The sequence below is a fragment of the Apteryx mantelli genome, chromosome 10, assembly GCF_036417845.1.
Source record: "Apteryx mantelli isolate bAptMan1 chromosome 10, bAptMan1.hap1, whole genome shotgun sequence".
NCBI classification, from domain to species: Eukaryota; Metazoa; Chordata; class Aves; order Apterygiformes; family Apterygidae; genus Apteryx; species Apteryx mantelli.
The window spans coordinates 24,057,025-24,078,611 of NC_089987.1; the positions used below are offsets into that span (position 1 = coordinate 24,057,025).

The following is a 21,587-nucleotide window of genomic DNA, read 5'->3' on the forward strand; positions in this document are numbered from 1 at the left end:
AGCGCTTTCCTGTGTTACCGAGTGATAATAAGCATAGTTATTCCACTGATTCTGGCCTATTTCTGCCAAATTCCTGAAGCTACTGCATTTTTTAAAGAGACTTAGTTACTTCCTTAGAATCGCAGAATCATGTGGGCTGGAAGGGATCTCTGGATGTTCATCCAGTCCAGCCTCCTGCTCAAGAAACAGGTCTAGTTAGAGCAGGTTGCTCAGGGCCTTGTCCAGTCAAGTGTTGGAACATCTTCAAAAAATGGAGATTCTCCACCTCTCTGGGTCCCTGTTCCAGTGTTCAACCACCTTTGGGGCTTAAAAAAAAAAGTGTATATATGGAGCTGGAATTTCTGATGTTCCAGCTCGTTCCTGTTGCCTCTTGTGCTGTCACTGTGTACCTCTGAGTAGAGTTTGGCTCTCTCTGGCCGACTTGGTTTTATAACACAGTTAAATATTACAAGTTATTGCAATTAAGACGACGACCTATAGCCATGAATAACAGCGGATCTGTTTGTGAGACAAACTGTCTAAATGCAACTGGAAAAATTTTAAGGAACCTTTCTGCTAGACCTCAGTCCCTTTGTAGATTAATAGGAATGCTTGCTTGAAAAACATCCAAGTCTGGAAATCTTGTTTTTCAGTGCAAGCAAGAGACTGCAGGAATAAGTATTTCCCATTATTGTGTGTTCGTGAACATAGAACTTGATTTTTGTCTTTTGAAAACACCAAAACTGAGACTGAGCGAAACAATAGGGATGCTGACAAGTCTTTTTTTTTTTTTTTTCCCCTTGTTGAGAAATATGCCAGAATAAAATCAAAACGCAGATGAAACTGTGGAAGTAAGAGCCAGTTGGAAATACGGACTTCAGTTTTGTAGTAAAGCCCTGAAGAGCAAAAAATAGTGGCGCAAGAACAGAGCGCAAAAAAATTCTTCTGACAACTCTTTTTTTCCAAATTCTATCGTGAAAGTTAGTACATGTGGACCTATAGTGGGATCTGCAATGAACAGTTGTTTTCCCTTTTTACTGTGTTTTTTTTTTTTTTCTGATCAAATCTCAAAAACGTACTGGAAAACAGCTTTTTTCTCCCTTGTATCTAGAAGGAAATGAGTTAAGTTCCATTCCCTGTCCTCACAAGAATAAGTACTAATTTTGGAATCTTTACAAAGTGCTGCTCCACAAATTACAAAATTGGAAAAATGACTTCTAGATTTTTTGGTTTTGTTTTTTTTTTCCCCTCCAAATAGGAGGAAGGTGGGATGTTTGGATATTAAGTGGCTAAAATGGTAAATTAGTGGCACAGGACTCTACTTTGCTCAGTTCTGGTACCGCTAACACCTGCTATCCATGAGGGAATTGGGACATCTTGCAGATCAAAACTTCATCCTTTTTTCATCATAGCCTTTATTTGTAATTTTGGTACTTTTTTCTTCTTTCTTTGAGATTTTGCATCCTTTCTGTTGAGGTAATTTTGCTTGCATCTCTAGTGCTTTTTCCTGCTGGTGAGATTAGTTTCCACAGGAAAGGCAAAGAGATTCTTGGCAGGGCCAAAAAACCATGATTTGTTTCGAATATTACAGCAATACGAAAATGTGGAACTATTTAATAGGGAATGTCAGTTTTTTGGTAAGAAAAGCACATATTTTTATCATGCATTTTGAGTCAAAACTGAGTTTATAATTAGGCCCTCCAGAGTAGGTGGCTTTTTTAGCTGCATACTTAATCTGTGTTGAGATTTTCTAGAATTCCTCCAAGTTTAGAAGTTCCAGTTTGATTTCATGGGGTGTTATAGAAATTGGTTTTGGAACGTACCTTTTTGTTCTAAGCCTGGGGTTAGTACAAATGCCTAAGTAGCACTAAATGAAGCATCTGAGCATGCTGAACTGAAGGTGCATCTGCTTGCACAAGCTTTTTTTGGTCCTGGAGATGCTTACTGAACAGGAATTTGGGACCCTGCTTCAGAAACTCTCAGTGGTAGTACGTGTTCGGAGCAGATGGTCTGGCCATGGGTTCCTGCCCTTGCTCCAGCGAGCCAGATTGAGGAACTAATCTAACTGAACTCTTTTGCTATTCGTGTTTGAAAAGAGAATGGGGCTAAATATCTTCCGTTTAGCTGCCTTAACTGCTTCCTGCAGCTCTTGTTAATGTGTTTGAAGCCTGTGATGCTGTTAGGTGGCTTGCCCTTTGGTTATATTTTATATACAAAATATTTTTTGCAGAGAATTTCTAGAAAAAAAGAAAGTTTAAGGTATTCCAATGATCTCTTCTTTGTTTGCTGCTCTTTGTTCGCTTCATGACCTCTGAAATACAGTGTCTTGTTACACACTCTGAGGAATTTTGCTAATGAATAGCACTAAGCCTAAGCTTTATGTTTAGCTTTTAGACATGCAGATATGGATCACTGTGTCACTTATCAGCTATTGTAGATATTCAGATGTTGACTTTGAGGCAGAAAATGGCTCAAATCCCATCTGCGCTTCAGATCTAAAAAGGGTATTAGTAGTCTGCAGGCTAAGTAACTTTCTTTTGTTAAACACTTACTGGATTCATATTTGTCTGTGCATTATCATTTTATTTGGTGTATTATGTTGATAGTTGTACATCAATTTTGACCTGTGTAATATCTCTTTCAGTGACCAGGAGCCTCCTTATTCAATGATCACGTTGCATGAAATGGCAGAAACAGGTATCAAGGCACTGTGCTGGGCATTTCAGTTGTGACTGCAAAGCAAAAAAAACAACAAACAAAAAAATCCCCTTCTCTTTGCTAAGAAAAATACGTGGCAGCTGTACATTGTGACTTCCTGTAGCCCTAGTGACTTGGAATTTGAAACAGTTCTGCACTTCAGAAGCTTCACTGAGCTCATTGCACTTGTATGATTTTATTTGAACTCCCTTAAACTTTCTACAGGAAGTCTCCAGAAGTGGCCAGTCGATGGCCACAAACGCATTGTAATGATGTTAAACCGTAAGCCACAAAGAATGTCTGTTTGCAATAGGGCAGAACTGACCCATATACGTAGGCATGGTTTAAACCCATGTTCTTCGAATAGTGATGGTAAATTGTGCATACCTTCTGTCTTGGGTTTTGCTGTTCTTAGACTTCTGCTTATTTATATTGGTTATTGCTGTCCCTGTCCTTAAATTCTCCTGCAAACTGCACTGTGTTTGTACAAGGGTTGTTTTATCTCTTGTTACAGTAGGAGAAAATCTCCCTACTCAAGACCATCAAATTTCTGGTTGAGGTGAATTATTGTCTCTTTTAGTAGAGTTGGTATTTGTCCCAGAAAACATATTTCCATATTAGAATAAGGTAATCAACCTGATTCGATATTACAGCTATTCAGTAAAATGTTTTTCAGAGTAATGTACTCATAAAACTCAAAGATCAATGTGTTACCTGTTGACTTGTCATTGTTGCAGGGAGCACTAAGTCTCTTCAACCTCACTCACTTGCCTGTACGCAGACACAGACTCAGACCTTTATTTTCACTTCTAAGGCATCTACTTGTTGAACACCCAAATCTGTTTACATTATTAGTAGTTTATCTTTAACATCTTATATATGAATCTTTGGTTACCTGCAAGTGGAAGACCTTGTCTACTCATGAGATGATGAGAACTGTTGCTTATGAAAACAAATTTTCTTGAGAAGACCAGGCATGGAACAATTAGGGCAGTTCCGCTGAGGCTGGTGTAACTAGAGGGAGTTAAAGAAGGGTGCTTTGATTCCAGCTAGGAAAAGTATTTCTTCAGTATTGTAGCGGATGCACTGTTTAACCCCTAGAGTTAGCATTAGACACTGAACTCTGAGGACTATGCTGGTAAAAAGTGCTTGTCCATTCTGGTCATGAGTGTTACTTTTTAATTTTAGGGGAAGCTAAAGGATGCTCAGGCCTGGGCAAGACTATTCTCAAAAAATTAAGATACTTAGTGTTATCCAAGTTGTTGTATACTTTTTTTTCTTTCTCCTTGAAATTAAACTTCCAAGCTACTGCAAACTAAGACATTGATGTAAAATATAAACTTTAAAAAAAATTTTTTTTTTCCCTAGTGTCTGTAAACTAGCTGGGTTATCGTGATGATTGAAAGTTTAAATTTATATTTACCAATATATTTTGAACACTTCAGAATTGCAGTGCTATTCTGAGTGTTATTTCTGTTTTGTGGTTGACAGATGAAGGCTGGTTGGAAGTTGTCCAGTCTTTAATTAGAGTTATTCCGTTAGAAGATCCACTGGGACCAGCTGTTATAACGTTACTACTTGATGAATGTCCGCTGCCAACAAAAGTAAGTCTAAATAATGTGCGTTTCTCCATGGACAAATTTCAGTCATTTGTGGTTGTCAGTCCCATGATAGCTTCTTGGTGGTTTTCATCAGTGATGCAAACCAGATTGGGTGTTAGGTGATCAGAAAATGGGTGCAACTTGTAAGTTGGAGTAATTTGTAGGGACTTGGTATGCAATTGCTACTTAATGGTAGAAGCACTGTAGAAAAAGTGGAAAAAATCTAGTCTGTGGGGAGGAACCTGAGGCCTTTGGTCTTTAGCTGTCCTCTTCGTTGCTCTTCTCTCTTGCTGTCTGGTATACATGTTAAGCAGTGAGTGTGTACGGATGCTACAAAAGCAGTTCAAATTTAGAAGTTTTGTAGATGTGTGACTTTTGGAACTAGAGGAAGGAAACTACAATTCTTTGCCTGCATATGAGGCATGCAACACAAGTGCATGTATTAAGTGTAACAGATGACATTTTTATTAAACTATGAACTATCTACATACAACTTTGGCAAATTCAAACACTTTTTACTGACGACTGGGTTATCTTTCCATCCAAAAACAGATGAATGTGTTCCTGCTGCGTTGGTATGTGTATTTTAATGAGGGCCTCAAGTGCTTCAATGTGCTAAGCGTTCTTGAATCCCGTAGACACAATGGTTGTGCGGAGGAAAAACAGCATCACAGAAGTTGTCTGTCTTCATATGCTTGTCATTATCTTATTGCATCAGACATTGATGATGGTGTTGTTGCTGCTTTCATTTATGAACCGACTTACACTGCCAGTTTTAGTCTTCATTTTGCACTGTCATGGATGTAAAAAAACTGGGTAGTTTTTGTGTCTTACGTAAACAGATGAGTGGCTGGAGAGTTAGGCAAACCCTATAACTAAAGCATTTTTTTTTCCCTCTAGGCCATTAATTAAAGTCTCCTGAGTCTTTTGACCAAGTTAAATGTTGTATGGCTGCCATGTAGACTGTGAAACGATCCTAAAAACAAACCCACCACTAGAAATAGGAATAATTTCCCTGTTTTGAAGAAGAAACCAGGAACTGGAGACCATCGTTAATGCCTCATACTAAGAGTGATATTGTAATTTTTGCTCAGCTATACAGTGTACTCAGTAATCAAATGATTTGCTTTTTGAAAGCCACATCACTCTTGTTTAGGTGCTTTAATTTTAAGGAGTAAGCTTCGAAATGGTTGACCTTAACAAGACAGAAGGAATAAGATGCTTGTTTTGGGAGGTTGTACATGGGCTTTTTTTCCTTTGTATTTTCTGCATGATACAATGAGGGGCAAGGAGTTACAGTCCTGCGATCTGCAGATCACATGCAGCCTAGTAAAGCGTTTGCTGCTGTTCAGTCTTTGCTTATTCAGGATAAGCTGAAGTTTTCTGTCTTAGGGTTTTAAGTCAGTGCCAAACTTCTGTTACAGCTGGAGAACAGTAGCAGGCCATATTCCATTTTCTGTTTTGGTAGGCCATAGTCCATGAAGTGAAAATGGCAGTGCAGTAAAGTCTGTTTATTCTATAAAGTCTTTATTTAACTCAAAATACTTAATCTTTGTGACAGTTCTATTATTGTCTAAAGGCAGTATCAGAGTCTGTCATCAGTCTAATTTTCATTAGGCTTCTCCATCCCACGTCTGTGGCTCAGTCATCCTTTCCTTCTTCCCTGTTCTTTCTACTTTGTGTCAGCCCTGTTCATCAGTTTTGCCTTTGTGGCTGTTCTTTTGGGAGCACGACTACTTTTCTGTGTTATCTCTGTACAAACCTCAGACTCTAATGCAGTGCATTGATTTAAGTCTTGCTCAGAACGCAATTCAAAAAGCATGTAAACATGCAACTTGAGTAATACTATTTTTTTTTTTTCTAAATGGCCTGCTGATTACTTCAGGATGAGGAGTTATTTTGTTTTAATTAGAGCCTATCCTGAGATTATGCAGTTTATATCTGAATCAGCTGAAATTTTCATAGAAGTCTGGGAAGTTGGGGGGTATTAGGAAATTTGTGGGATTCCCCCCCCCCCTTTTTTTTTCCTTCCTTCTCTGTGGGGTAACTTGTTCTGGCTCTGGATTAACCATGGTAAAACTACCCAGAACATGGTGGTTATGTTTTAGATCTATCTTAAATTTATGATGTGGAATATAGGCTTTTTTTTTTTTTTTTTTGACAGATTTCTCTAATTCTAAATTTCAAAGTCTAAATTAGCTTTTTTTGGAGAGGGAGTGGGTTTTTGAACACTTGAAACAGTGTCTGAAATTAGATGGCAGTAGTGCCATTGGTGCTGGTCTGTATTGTTGCTTTCATCTGCTATTCAAGTTCTGCTTACTATAAGTAGTTCATTTGTGTATGGCCAGAAGTGTCATGAGTTTTTGGTCGTAACTATGACATTGCTGGTAATTTTAAAGTTACAGCCCCTACACTGAACTTCATATCTTCCCATCTGTTCTGTATTATCTTCTAAGATAAGAAGATAACCATCCCTTGGTGTCTGCAATATATATGATGCTGCTTTTTTGGTAATATGGTATAAAAATCATTGCTTGTAATATATTGAATTAAGAGGGGAAAATCATATCCTTCAGTAATGTTGAAGAGATTTCTAATTTTGTTTTTTAGGATGCATTACAAAAGTTAACTGAAATACTAAATTTAAGCGGAGCTGCTGCTTGCCAGGATGCTTGTCACCCTGCCAAACATCGGAATACAACTGCAGTACTGGGCTGTTTAGCAGAGAAATTAGCAGGTGAGCAGAGGGAGCCTGCTGAAAGCTTGCATCTGACTCTCTGAAGTACCTATTGCTTTAGCACCCGCTATGCAGACCGGCTCAGAAATGTGTTCTTAGAACTGAGTAACGTTTTGCATCGAGGAGAGACCTTGTCTGACTGGTGTGGCCAAGTCTGCTGCTCGATTAAAGGGTTAAAACATTCGGTCGTCAGGGACTAGCTTTGGTCCGAGTCGGCTGATTTACAATTCCAGATGCTTGAAAAGATCAAACTGTTTCGATGCATGGTTGCCAAATTGGAATATATACATTTGTGGAGCAATGTTTATGCTTACAATATATGGCCTTAACACTGGTAATCAATCTTTTCTCTAGGCCTAATCTGGGTGGGTGAGAACCACTGAGAGTACTTAGTGCTTTAGCCAGTAGACAAGAATATTAAATTGATATTCTTAGAGGCTGTATAGAAGGATAGAAGAAAGATGCTCTTTCTACTAGACTGGTAGTGTTCTAAGGTTGTTACCTGAAGAAATTTCCTCTGCTGTGTTACATTGCTGCATATTCTATTTTAAGGTGACTTTTTTAATATAGATCTTTTTATTCCCTGTTATTTGTAGTACCCTGCTGGAAGCTTAAGCTTAAGTTTCCTTCTTGCTAATGCTCTTTTTTGTATCTAGTTTTTTGCTCTGTTTTCTGAAAGCGGACAGAAAAAGGGAATGAGGCCAAAGTGAATGTCCGCTATCACTGAATGGTCGTTAAAAGCATAATTTCAATATTTCTCTCGCCAAAAAAAAAAAAAAAGAGAGAGAGAAGAACAAGTGAAGGAAGCATTTTTGTATTGTAATACTTCTACCTTCTTGTTATAGCAAGTTTAAAATGAGTTCTTGTGTCTGCTTTCCTCTTAGTGCCCCAGGAGCAGATCTTGTACAAGCTCAGCCAGCAGATCTGTTAATGTTGTCTTGGAACTCATTAGAATTTGTTCAGCGTTCACAGATATCAGTGTTTGATTCCCTTATATCTCTCTACCGATGAAACAGGCAGTATTTCAGGGCATTTTCTAGTTGGCTGCTTACTATAGTGCAAAATTAGCTGCAAATTGTGTAGTTAACTGTCAAGTAGGCTATATTAGACACTGTCAGTTTTGCTTATTTTGTGCTTTTGATGAAGGGAGCTAGTCTTTATGCTTTGACTCTAGAAGTAAGTGGTTCCCTGCTCTCTTCAAAATTATATGGGCATAAAAATGTTAATCAGAGGCTGACAGAAGGATTCTTGCTTCAAAAACTATGAAGTATAGCTAGAACTGTGTACTCATTTACGACAAGTAAACTGAAAATGTTTGTAATTTGGCAGTAACTGTGTAATTATTTTTGTAGCAAATACTTGACTTAGGGGAACAATGATCGTTCTTTTTTATAGTTTTGTTTTGTTGCAAAGTCAGTGTTCTTAGCTGTTCTTTTAATTTATTCTCTTCTGATTAAAAGTTCTGTGCAAGGATGAGAGTATGATTGTTCCTACGCATGGATTTAATTTTTAATGTTTTTGCAGGTCCTGCAAGTATAGGCTTACTCAGCCCAGGCATATTGGAATATTTACTTCATAGCTTGGTAAGTGTCCTAGTTCTTTTTGTATGTATTCATGCATGACAATTACTCCCGTTTTCTTGGAAAGTAGTGTCAATTTTTTAAAAAGAGAAAGTACTTGTGTCACAATGCAGGTCTGGCTTTTATGTTTGTCTTTGAACAAAGTATCTTTCATTCAAAATTTTTTTTGCACATCTTCTGTTGTGTCCTTTCTCTGACAGTGGCCTGCACTAGACGGACCTTTGACCCTCAGGGACCATCTTTGTGTTAAAGTTCTTATTAGTCAAGCATTGAGAAGCAAATAACGCAAATTATTTTTGGATTATTGTGAAAAGTTAGGGTCATAGTTGGTAAATACTGGTAACATAATAGAAAATTGACATTTAATAAGTTCAGAGAGGCCTACTGAAAATACACACAAAAAAAACATTTGGGACCTTGCTGTCTTTAAAATAACTGTGCTTTCTTGCATGTCATAGCACAACAGGCTGTCTATTGAAGTTTATACCTTTTCCTCATCCAATTACCTTGTTGCCTGCTAATTTCAAACTCCACTTAAGCATTAGTAGAAAAGTTGATCAAACTGTATCTCAGCTTAACAGGAGGATAATTCCCACTGACACTGAATGCACTTGAACAACTTGAGGGAAATGGTAGAAAGGCTATACCTGAATATATTCAGGGGCTATTTTGTTGTTGCTGTACCAGGTGAGAAAGCAAATATTTTATGCTTCTTGAAAAGGATTTGAAAAGTCATCAGACGGAACCAACCTCCCTATTAATTTTTATATGGCACTTCTTTGCAAGTGTTAATTACTGTTAGGACAAACTGAAAACTGCACAGCTAGTCTAGGAGATTAAAAAAAAAAAAGTGCACCTCAAGTATATAATTTTTAGTCAGTAATTCTCTAATTATCAAATACAAGCTTTTTATCCTCTGAATAATCATTTTAGATTACTTCTTTACATTTAAAGTCCTCATCTCTCTCTCTCTTTTCCCTTTTTATTTATTTATTTTTTTAATTTTACATTAGAGGAATGAGGCTTCATGGAGCACATTCAGAAAGTTGAGAGTTCTTTTGAAAAAACGGTTCTGTTCTTTGGTCTAGAAAAAACAGGCTTTTATTCAGTGCTCTTGAGTCAGTGCTCAGGGCTATTGACTTAAAAATCGATTCTGATTTCACTTGTTAGGTCAGGAGCATCTCAAATGAAATAAACCCAGTTGCGTAGGTCTGAGACTGGTGTGAGATGAAAAGATGGCCATTTTGAGGAGCCAGTCTAATATGCCTGGTTGGTTGACTTTAAGTTATTTGCTATGAACTCTTGGGAGGAGGGGGGACTAAGCACATCCTGGTTGAGGTGTTACGTACTTGGTCTGTTAGTCATTCTTTAGATGCTAGAATTAATGTAAATGTATTTTTTATGAAAGTATTCATCCTCTTATCCCTTCCTCTTTCTTTTCCTCATGCCCTCCCACTATCTGTATTGCCAGGCTACATCAATGCCTCATTCTCGTATGGATAGCTTTGAGAATATAAATTGCTATAGGATGAAATACTATTTTGTTAACTTGGCTGAGAGAATTGGGTTTATTTAGCCTGGAGAAAGAGAATGTTAGGGGAAGATCTTATTGCTATCTACAGCTGCCTAGTGGGAGGGTATGGAAAAGGCTCTTCTTGAAGGTGCACATTGATAGGGTAAGAGGTAAAAGGCACAAGCTGTAAATGGAAAATTCTGTAGATAAGAGGGAAAAAATTTTCCATCATGAAGGGTGGTCAAGTATTAGACCACGGTTCCTGAGAGGCTGTGGGATCTCCACCCTTTGGAGATACTTGGATGGACAAGGGCCTGAGCAGCCTGATCTATGTGAACCAGCTTTCAACAGGACGATGGACTAGATGACCTTCAGAGATCCCTTTCAACCTAACATATTCTATGACAGACTAACAGCTTTTCCTACGTGTCTGTGCCATGTATTTATCAAACAAATTTTCTTGCTGCCCATGTTTAGAATTTCCAGTCCCATCCGACAGTGATGCTTTTTGCACTAATAGCCCTGGAGAAGTTTGCACAAACAAGTAAGTATCAGCCTTAACTGTAAGAGTAATAGTATGGCTTCTACTGCATGACTGCCATTTGCTTCATCTGATCACATTTGTTAAGAGAGTGGGAAAGACTGGGTTGATGGGAACACAGATGTAAAAAAAGGAATGTTGGTGGATTTACAGGCGGGAAGAAATACTTATTGCTTCAGTGACACCTTCCCCCTCCCAAAAGCAAAGCAAAACAAACAAACAAACAACTTCGAGACATTTGCTGAAACGTCAGTCCTCCTGAGCTAGAAATTGCTACATAAAGACTTACGACATGTGACCTTTGTCACTGAAAAAAAATCTTTTAATAAAGAGTTGGAGAACAGCTGTGACTGGGCATTTATAGGCATGAAGAAATAGTTGTTGCTTTGGTCACAACCCTACCCTCCCACCCCCAAACCCCTAAGAGATTTACTGAAACTCATTTCAGTCCTCCTCAGCTAGAAGTTGCTACATGAAGTCTTATGACTTGAGACCTTTGTCACTGAAAAAAAAATATCTTAATAAAGAGATGGAGAACAGCTATGATCTAAGTCTTTGGGGGATGTGGCTGCCTACAGTGAAGTGGTATATCTGAGTGCTAAGTAATTTCATATGCTTGCTTGTGAAAAGAACTTCATGCTATTTGTAAAGTTGAGGTTTAAAAAAAATTTTCTATTGCATATGTACAATGTTATTCTTTTTAACTAAACTTATCCCTAGTTTATAGCAGTTATTCTTTTTTGCTCTTAAATTACAGGTGAAAATAAAATGACAGTTTCTGAATCATGCATTAGTGACCAACTGATCTTGCTAGAGAAATGGACAGATAATCCAGACTATTTAAAACGCCAGGTTGGATTCTGTGCCCAGTGGAGTTTAGACAATCTGTGTAGGTATAACAAAGGGATGGATTAATTTAATATTAAGAACTTCTTCAAAGAAATGCAACACTGCTTTGTGTTTTGATTTGTATAAGCACTTATTGTAAATAAACCTGATTTGCATTTGTAATCACTCTCTCTCAAAAAAAAAAAAAGCCTACATGTATCCACATGTAACTATGTCTCCTCTTTTGGAAAGGAAGTGGTTTGCGCTCTCCGTCTGAGCTGCATTGAAAATTCTTTGCACTGTATCTCTGGTAACCCATGTTTCAGCAGAGGTGATGAGTAGCTAGATCATGCTAGCTCTGTCTCTGTGGTACAGCTGGATTACTGACATATCCTAGTGCTGTCACTAGCCACTGACATGATCTTACGTGATCTTGCCAGCAGCGCACAGTCACAAAGAATTATTAACACTTTTTATTCTAGTGATTGAGAGCGAAGAGTAGATTGACAAGCACTTTACTATATTTATCCTTTACGACAATTAACAATCCCCAAATTCACTTGTTTAGTTGTAATTTGCAGGGCCCAGTAACTGTATCTAAGGGACCTATAGTTTCTAATGCCTTTGGGTTAAATTTGGGTAATAAGTCTTGTTTGGCTTTATGTGGATTTGGCCAGCTTATGGCAGGCCAATGTCAGTAGTGCTTAGTAAACATCCCAAACTTTCTACGATGCTTTTACTGATATATAAAGTGGTCCTAGGATAAGATCTTTGATTTGTAAATTAACATGTTTATGTCAATAATTTGACACCTGGGAAGATTAATGCTTCTGGTCCTTCCCTGTGAAAGGGGGAAAGAGGAAGGAAGAAGAGAGGAAGAGCTTCTGTGCCTCACTAAGTTCATCACCTATCTGAAAATGTGAGGGTCAAAAGCTCTGAATCCTTGCTTTCCCCTTGTCATTGCCTTCTTCCCCTACCCCCCAATCTTTGTCACGTGTAATGGAGCAGGAAAACTCCACCTAACTAAATATATAAATATGATGGTAAATCCTGAAAACATGGCATCTTGGTACGAACTTGGATGCCTTATGTTTGCCTCTGGGTTTCCTGAAAGCAGTGATTAGTCTGTAGAAGTTCTAATCGGAAGTATAGATTGTGTTCTAATGTTCAGAAGATATTTAACATACAGTGTTATTGTAAGTGATGCTGATTTCATGCAGTCAAAATGTCGGTATTTCATTTGGTTATGCCAAAAATTAATTGTGTCCTAAAAGGATTGATTGTCACCAAATGAAATATTTAAAACTAAGTTTTGCTGCAGCAATAATTCAAACTAATTTTATTCTGCAGTTTTAAAAGAAGGCAGACAGCTTACATATGAGAAGGTTGACTTGACCAACATTAGGGCTATGCTGAACAGTAATGATGTCAGTGAATACCTTAAGATCTCACCGCATGGATTAGAGGTAGGATGTCATTTCATAGTTTCAACCTAAAAAAAAAAAAAAAAAAAAAAGTTTGAAGAAAAAGACAGAATTTAACTATTTTTGTTTGCTATGTGTTCCTGTATTTCCTTAGAAATAATCAAAGCTTTTTGCTGGCTTTGTATAGAAAGTTTACTTTGTCTTAGGGTTGTAACACCGCTGTACTAATCTCAATTCTAGAAGCACTCACAGTAAAGTAACACCTGCATCTGTGCCCCAGAATTTCAGAAAAGTGAGGAAAATACTTAAGAGTCAGCTGGCTTTTTGCTCATTTTGACTAAAATTGTTCACAAAGTATGCTTGCTATTGCTTGTCCAGTCTACCCTTGAAAAGCCTATAGCAGTAGGATTTCTATTTTTTCCCCTCTCTTCAGCTTCAAGGTTTCTTTTTTCTAAAACTTTGTTCCACTACTTCTAGGTGCATGTTGATATGTGCACGTGGAAAACCTCTCCCTCCTTTGTACCTACCAGGAGTCTGCTAATGATTGATGACTTAGGTCTGTCATCTTGGTTGTTTTAGTCTTTAAATCTTTAAACTGATCCCATTGACCCTCTACTTTTTTGTGTGGCTTATCACTGAACATTTTCAGTCTTGCCTCCTTAGTAAAATGCCAGCTAGTTAGGATGTGACTATTTTGGTTTTAAAGAGAGGTCACTTTTTTCTGAAGTTCAGGTGCCTCCAAAACTGTGCTGGTATGTTCTTACATGCAAGAAACTTGATCCAGGGGAGGAAGGGGCTTGTTTGAATGCTAGTTTGTAGAAACTTAATTTTTGCTTTGGTTTTGGTAGGCTCGATGTGATGCTTCATCCTTTGAAAGTGTTAGATGTACGTTCTGCGTCGATTCTGGAGTCTGGTACTATGAAGTTACAGTAATTACTTCGGGAGTGATGCAGATAGGATGGGCTACCAAAGACAGCAAGTTTCTCAACCATGTGAGTACATGTAATGTAACTTCAGTATTCTACTTACAACACCTATAAAAATAACTGTGATTATTCTGTGGCAAAAACTGAGCACCTGTGTCTTTTCCTCAAAAATTTCTGTACTTTTGAAGGGTTATTTCTGGTGAATTTAGTGGTACAGGAAAAGTGCTGGGTTGTCAGTGCTACGGACTGACACTGTTTACAAAAATATTGTGTAGCTGCTAGCGGTGCCAGCTTTTGCTATCTAGATGCCACTGTCTGTTTAGGAAGCTACAGGGAAATGGCTTGTTTCCCGTGGACTAGTCTCTTCTTGGAAACTGACTGTAGATAAGGGCATTGGTTACTGTCTGTGTTGTTTTTATGAAGTAAACAAGTGCTCACTAAAAACTAGCAGATTATCATGCAATCACTCTTGTCTTTATTCTGATAATATGGAATGAGTACATCTGTCTGTCTTTGCAGTTTGCTTTGCTCTCGCTCTCGTGCAGTTAACTTTGTATCTTATTCTTGATTCTAAGTATTCTTCTTACAAGTTTATTCTTAAAAATGCGTACCTATTAGCGTTAAAGCGTGAAGTGCCATGTGGACACAAAGTCTAAACCTATAGTCAAAGAATAATCTCAAATGTTAGTTGAGATGTCATTAGGACTCTCCTGCTTCATTTTCTGCCTGGATAAATCATGGCAAAATGTGCTGGGGGATATACCCTTAAGATCTGAGATTGTCTGTTGCTGTTAGGGATCATTTGCACATAATACTTTAGAAGAAGCCAAGATTACAATGTCCACTAAGTTGATATGAGCGGAAAGTTAAAAGTCTGAGGGGTTTTTTTGTGTTTACATTGCTCAGTACTCCAGTCCAGAGGCCAGCAAATACCACAAAGCCAGGAGACAGTGAAGACTGACTTTCAGTTTCAAAAATACGTATGTGGAAATAAAACAATGTTTGGCGTGGTGTCTCTTCTACCCTTTAAAGTTGTGTGTGTGTGGGTATGTATCTGCATGTGTGTGCATGTGTGGGTGGAGAGGGGTGTGAATATGGATGTAAAAGCTGCCAAACACACTCAGTCTGTGAATTTCTCAAAACTCAGATAAATAGCACTTGGTGCTTTCATTGGCATTAAAAGAATTGGTCACTTCATTCTTAATCATAGGCAAATGTCTTGCCAGTTGTGCTAGATTATTAAATCAGGTCTGCAAAAATTTTTTATTAGATGAGGGGAAGTTCTTCGACAGATTTCATTATATTAACAGTGAAAAGACTAACCAAAGACAGAGTTTAGAGTTCTGAAATTTTAAATCTTCATGGTAACTCTGTATGGCTGTTGTAAACTCAGTATGCTGTAGCATATGTGCTTGTGTACTTCCATGATACTGAGAAAGTGTAGTGACTGCTACCCAAAAAAATAATCTGCTTCAAAAACTGAAGAATGCTGACGTCCGTCTTCCTGACTCCAGATTGCATGGTGTTTAGCTTAGAGGGGGCTTTCCATATTATCAGCCTTCCAAGCTCAGCCACCCTGAAGTTCAGTACTGTGCAGGATGGCAAAGGGCATGTACAGCCTAAGCCTACTGCCACTGACCCGAATGGAAATAAAGGGCTGGGATTTTAGGTTGACATTTTAGCTGGCTGAGCTGGAATAAGAAATACACCTCGAGCTGTTCTGTATTGCTGTATTTGCGTGATTTCATGTTCCCGCTTGCAGCTTAATATAGGAGAAAGATTATCTCTTTTTTCCTTTAAATGTAGAGAAGAGCAGTTAAAACTGCTCATTTCTGATTATTATAGAAAATCATTCTACAGCTGGCTCAATGCAGAAGCTAATGTGAAGCTAGGCCAATTACAGACATACAAGTAAGTATTGGTGATGGTGGGGGGTGCAAGAGAAACATGCCAAGGAGAGGAAAGAAGTGCAACAGGAATGGGAGAGCAGGCTTTCTCACCATCTTGCTTAAGTCTTCCTGCGAGTTCTGTCTTCTTGCTGAGTTTCTTCCATCCATTCATGTAAGTCACATTCTCCTCTGCTGGTGTATAACACGTACATATCTCTAGGTCATTTCCAAAGTCCAGTCTCACATCTCTAGCATGGAATTGCGAGTGCAATTTAAAGAAGGGACAAAAAAACCTAGAGACCTGTCCTGAGCAGAGGCATTGCTCATGCTGGCTGTAGTGGAAACTGTTTGAAATGAGTGGCAGTTGTGTCTGCCTTTAGCATACTAAGAGGCTTAAAAGATTTTTGCCACTTACTGTTAAGACACTTGATGTGTATGCATTTTTTGCCTGTGCTTCCTATACATGGTATGAAAATAGGAGATGTCACATCTCTGAGCTGCAATTGTTTTACTGGTGGGTAAATACTGCTGGTATATATGTTCATAAGGTTTCTACCAGAAATATCAGGGTGGACTTTTCCACTGGATATATCACTCATCAGAATAACTCTTTATTTACAGCATGTGTAACAAAAAGACAAATAGTCCTAAATATAACATTGTACACTCATTAGCCGGACTTAAAATTAATTTAGGACATCTGAGACTTGCGTGGTCAGACACTGGCTAGTGTTCGCACTACAAACAAACCATGCTGAGCATGAGGAAGCTATCTTCCAAAATGCTTTGGGGTTTCTCATTTGGGCTCTCCTACATGATGGGTTGTTCTTCCACTCTTGAAATTTTGAATGCCTCGCATTTTTTATGGGACCTTGGGACTACTGCTTGGTAATGCTCTTACAAATTGAGGGAGACTGTCACTGAAAGGGACACCATATGCACAAATTTAGTGAAGAGTCTGTGGGACTGTTCTCTTTTTGAGTGCTGTATGTTCTGGTGACACATAGATGATAACTTGTGGGGGAAGACATTACAAGTTTGCTGCTGGGACTTCAAGATAAGAGAGTGGTTACACTTCCTGTGTTGTCTTTTTAAGCTTCAAAACATTAACGCTGCTATTTGGGTACTAGAGTTGAGATTTATAGTTTGAGATAAATGTATGATCAAATTTAGTAGACAGAAATGATTTGAGCTCACAGAAGACGAAAAACACTTTGGAGACAGTCCCCTTTTTCCCCCTCCTCACCCCCACCAAATGTCTTTTGATGTGAAAATGAAATGAAGACTAGTTTGAAAAAGAACCTTGGGGGGGGGGATGCTTTCCACTCTTGGATGAATGGTTTAGTTGAATAAAAATAGACTTTGCAGCCATTCCTCACACAGAAGGGCTAAACTGAAATGCTTCACTTTTTTCTAAAGGAAGGTTATGGCATCGGGGACGATGAATACTCCTGCGCATACGATGGCTGCCGGCAGCTGATTTGGTATAATGCCAGAAGTAAACCACATTCCCATCCCTGTTGGAAAGAAGGTATTTAGTCCATTTCTAGTGTTTATCCTAACTGGATTTCTGCACAAGACTTTTCCTCTTGCAGGCATCCAGAATACTTAGTTTGTTAGTAGGTGTGGATGAAGCAGTTGTTGCCTAATCTTGGTGATACTAAAGATTTAATAATTATTGTGTCTTTACTAGCATTTGATGCAGTAAACTGAGAACTACTTTCCTGTTTCACAATATATGGCAAGAGAGTCTTTTTACTGTCTTTTTTTTTTTCCATAGGCAGAGTACAAATCATAGTACCAATTAAAGTTGCTGGACACTTTTCATCATAATGTAGTCCTACAAACATCCAAAAAACTGTGTTGAAATGTTCCCTGCTGGGTGTCTGCCTTAGGCTGAATCAGTTATTTTAGAGGAGGAAAAAAAAACTTTTCTAGTTTGTAGATCATGGTTAAAGGGGAGTGGCACTGTCCTTCTTACTTTAAATTCTTGGATAACTACTTGGACAACAAAGATATGTTCTTGATCTCAGATTTGAAATCTTGGCAGGAGTATATGTGTATGCAATGCTTGTATGAACTGTGCCACCTTCCTTCTATTAAAAATCTCTCCAAGTCTGGCTAAATTAACACATCCTTTAAAAAAAAAATGGGGAGAGGGGCAAAAAGACAGTTTGTACAAGCATGTTAGAAACTTCTTAGACTTTAGAAAATATATGTTCTGAAGATATCTGCAATGGGTGTAAAATAGGCAGGGAGAGAGACCAAGGGAGAAAGCTTTCTCTGGCTTTGGCTAACACTCTGCAGTACATTCACATGTATGTGGTATTAATGCTCTGGCAATCTAAAATATTTTATTTTTTGATTATTTTTTCCTGCTTTTTTCCCCTCCTAGTTATTATCTGTCTCACTGTTTCTTCCTCTATGCTTTTTCGAACAGTTCCTTCTTAGTGAGACAACTCATAGTGAGATATGCAGTGCTTACAAATAGCTGAAACAGTTATTTTTTTTATTTAACACGACTGAAATCTTTAAATTATCTTTGTTTTGCACATAAGGAGACACAATAGGATTTCTACTAGACTTGCAAGAAAAGCAAATGATCTTCTATTTAAATGGAAACCAGCTTCCTGCTGAGAAGCAAGTATTTTCATCTGCTGTGTAAGTATGTGCTCATTTGTAACCTGTATGGATAATAATCTAATTGTATGAAAATGTTTCTCATTTGAAATGTAAACTGATATTTGCTTGCCATAAATACCATCATTAAGCAGACCTCTCTATTGAAAGTTTCTTAGAAATAGGCAACTTGGATATCGTTTTGCAAGTGGATTTCAGGGCCCAAAGTAAATACCTGAGAGCTTCCAAAGCTAAGTTCAGCTCAGGCTTTCTAGTGTCAGACTAGAACATCACCAAAACAGAATGAGGTTGTAGCAAAGATGAACAAATTCCTAGTAGTGCTTGAGGAACTCTGGATCTTTTCAAAGAAAAATGCCTCAGTCCTGCAAATTCTGAAGTGTGTATTAACTTGCTGCAGTTCGGTGGGGCTGGTTCCTGTAGTAGTATATTGAATATTCATGGAAGGATGGGTCTGACAGCACTACAGAAGGGCGTTAGGCTTTATTGTTCTACCTCCTGTTAAAATTAACATGTGGCTAATTCCTCTGACTCTAATGGAAAAGTCCAGTCTTTTAGCTCTGAGAAGGTAAGCTGGTGGGAAACTTGAGGAAACTTGAGAGGCTTCTTGCTCAGCTTAATTAAAAAATACAGTACTTAGTAATTGACTGTTACTGTGCTAATGATTTTGTTCATGTTTTCTCCTCAAAATGAAGTTCAAGATACAATCAAAACAGTAGCACAGTTTAAAGTGTGGAATATTTTGACCATTTAACTTGTAGTTCTTCATGTGAAGTATGTCATTTATATGCTTAACAGATTCTGTTACTCTATCAGAACTTAACTCAGCATATTATTCGTGTTATTCAGCTTGGGTCCTCTCTGTAAGTAGCACTAAAGAGGTGATAGTTGTGGTGTTTTTATAAGGTGTCTGTATGACTGTGAAGAAAAGACAGCTGTGCTGAGGTAATCCTGTAAGGGCAAGGAGAAGCAGATGGACATTGTCCTAATAGAGCTCACAGACCTGAACTCATCTTGCACAGGTTCCACACAACGTGTGTGCTCCAGATTTGCTGCACGTTCCCCAGATTTGTGCCTAGTCAAACAAAAGAGCAGGAACAGGAGTGGTGTGCCTGTAAGTGTCACTGGCAGTTGACGCTGCTCCTCAAAACTCTGCTAAACAGCAATTGTTTGGAAGAAAAATGTTTTTTCAAATTCCAGTGCTGAAGGAGAGATCTGAGCTGATCAGTGTAAAGAGGATCAGGTTGTGGGCTGTTCAGATGTATGTATTTGCTCTTGGTGTAAGTGTGACTAATCCTAGTTGTAGAGTATGCAGACTTTCATTGATTGACTCAGTAGGAAATTCAGATAACTTCTGATAGTAAATTCAGAAGTTAAGAACTGAACAAGGGACGGATGTACAGCTGAAACTGGATTTGTTAGTGCTTTTCTCCCAGTCAGCTTTAGCTGCATGTTTGTGCTGAAGAAATTTGTCTCTTTGTTTCAGGGCATATTTTGATTTGATAATAAAAGTGCTCTTATTGCTTTAAGTTGCCCTAAAATGTTTGTTTTTCTTCATACTGCAGTTCTGGCTTTTTTGCTGCAGCTAGTTTCATGTCCTATCAACAATGTGAGTTCAACTTTGGGGCAAAACCTTTCAAGTATCCACCATCAATCAAATTTAGCACCTTTAATGATTATGCCTTTCTGACAGCAGAAGAGAAAATCATTTTGCCAAGGTAATCCTTTTGTCTGGTTTGAGTGTGTTTGCATGTAGAGAAGTTATATGCTTTGTTTCTTGGTTGTGCAGTCTTAAGCTGTACTTAGCAAAGTTACTGTTGATGGTGTCACTCCTCCATGTTCAGAAAAGGGTTGGACCATAGACCCTGGTACAACATAACTAGGTAGGACAGCAGATATATGACCAAAATCCATCAAATTAAAATCATTGTCTGCAATATTAAACTAAATTAATTTCAACTAGTACTGTGACAGTGAAATGCTTGTAATAAAAGTGCCTCCTGCCTTGAATATTAAGTTGGTTGAGGAGGAATAGTTTTAATTAAAAAATGGCGTCTCTGTTTAAAATTGACCTAATTTGTGATGTGATTGTGATGTTGGCAAAGTAACGGTACTGAACGATTGTGAAACTTGAAGTTATTCTTCTTTTCGGATCCAGGTGAAAGCTCCCCATTTGTGAATGATACTATGAACAAAGATTATTCAAATTTAGAACAGCTTACCCACCTAAATATAAACCAAGCCAAATAAAAACTGAACCTTCTGTTGGTTTGGGGTAAATTTTTCTTGAATTCTGAATTTCTGGCGGGAATGAAATTTACTGGCTTTTTTGTTTTAGGTTATTAGTAATAGAAAAATCTTCTGGTACATTGTATCATTATCTTGCTACTGTTTGTGGAAAAAATTCTGACAAACTATTTGTACCTAGATTTCCAGCCCTCCCTGAGTGCGTAGAAGTCTAGGCTCTCTAGAATGATGCTGATGTGTATGATTGAAGTAATCTTTTGTTGCTTCTAATTAAGCTTTTTTTGTTGTTGTTGGAGGTGAGTATCTCTGACTACAGTAAAAGTCACTGAGATGGGTTTTGAAAAATCTAGCCGTTCATTCAAGTGGATTAGGTATTTAAGTGGCCTCAGTGAGGGAAGAAAAACAAACTTGCTCTTGGATCTACTGAATTGCATGTTGGCAGAGCTTGAGACTCAGTATACTGAATTTATGCAATGCAAAAATCAAATCCAACCTGCAAGGCTACTGTGCAGTTCCTTATAGCCACAGTGATTTATACCTCCTTGTGACCGAAGGTGCTATGAGTGAGGGCTTTTCTTTGTACTGAAGACCTGACTTAATCCCTTAAGATGATCTGTTAGTTATCATCCTTGGTCAGCCCTCTGTTCAAATAAAGTGCTTTTTCTATCTTAGTTTCATGCGTTAGCTGAGGGTTTTTGCAGGTTTTTAGCTGTGTGCTAAAAAGAGCTGCTGATAAGATGTGATTGGTATTGATCTCACTCTGGCCCTAGACTCGCTGTGTTTAAGCAGTAGCTGTGAGAGCTCCTTTTTGATTGTGCCAAAAGCTGCAGAGAGAAACTAGAAGAAATTGGCTTCCTGTTGATGTTTGACTGGAGAAATTTTGTCCTCCTGGGTTAGAGCCTATTTAACATGTGATAGCACTGAAAGAGTCTGTTCAAGGCTGGATACTATTGCTCTTTGTGTATACAAAGATTATCCCTGCCATCCA

The 21,587-nt window shown here is 38.1% G+C and overlaps 1 protein-coding gene across 2 annotated transcripts in view; it reads left to right on the forward strand.

Moving 5' to 3' along the window:
- RSPRY1 (ring finger and SPRY domain containing 1) overlaps positions 1–21,587 on the forward strand; it is a 42,279-nt gene that overhangs the window by 15,836 nt on the left and 4,856 nt on the right. For both annotated transcript variants that reach the window (XM_067302764.1, XM_013948649.2), the window contains exons 4-14: positions 2,624–2,676; positions 4,168–4,280; positions 6,888–7,014; positions 8,539–8,597; positions 10,585–10,651; positions 11,406–11,537; positions 12,827–12,942; positions 13,749–13,892; positions 17,135–17,246; positions 18,274–18,376; positions 19,918–20,070. In XM_067302764.1, the coding sequence (XP_067158865.1) occupies positions 2,624–2,676; positions 4,168–4,280; positions 6,888–7,014; positions 8,539–8,597; positions 10,585–10,651; positions 11,406–11,537; positions 12,827–12,942; positions 13,749–13,892; positions 17,135–17,246; positions 18,274–18,376; positions 19,918–20,070 (1,179 nt within the window). The remainder of the gene's footprint in view (positions 1–2,623; positions 2,677–4,167; positions 4,281–6,887; positions 7,015–8,538; positions 8,598–10,584; positions 10,652–11,405; positions 11,538–12,826; positions 12,943–13,748; positions 13,893–17,134; positions 17,247–18,273; positions 18,377–19,917; positions 20,071–21,587) is intronic.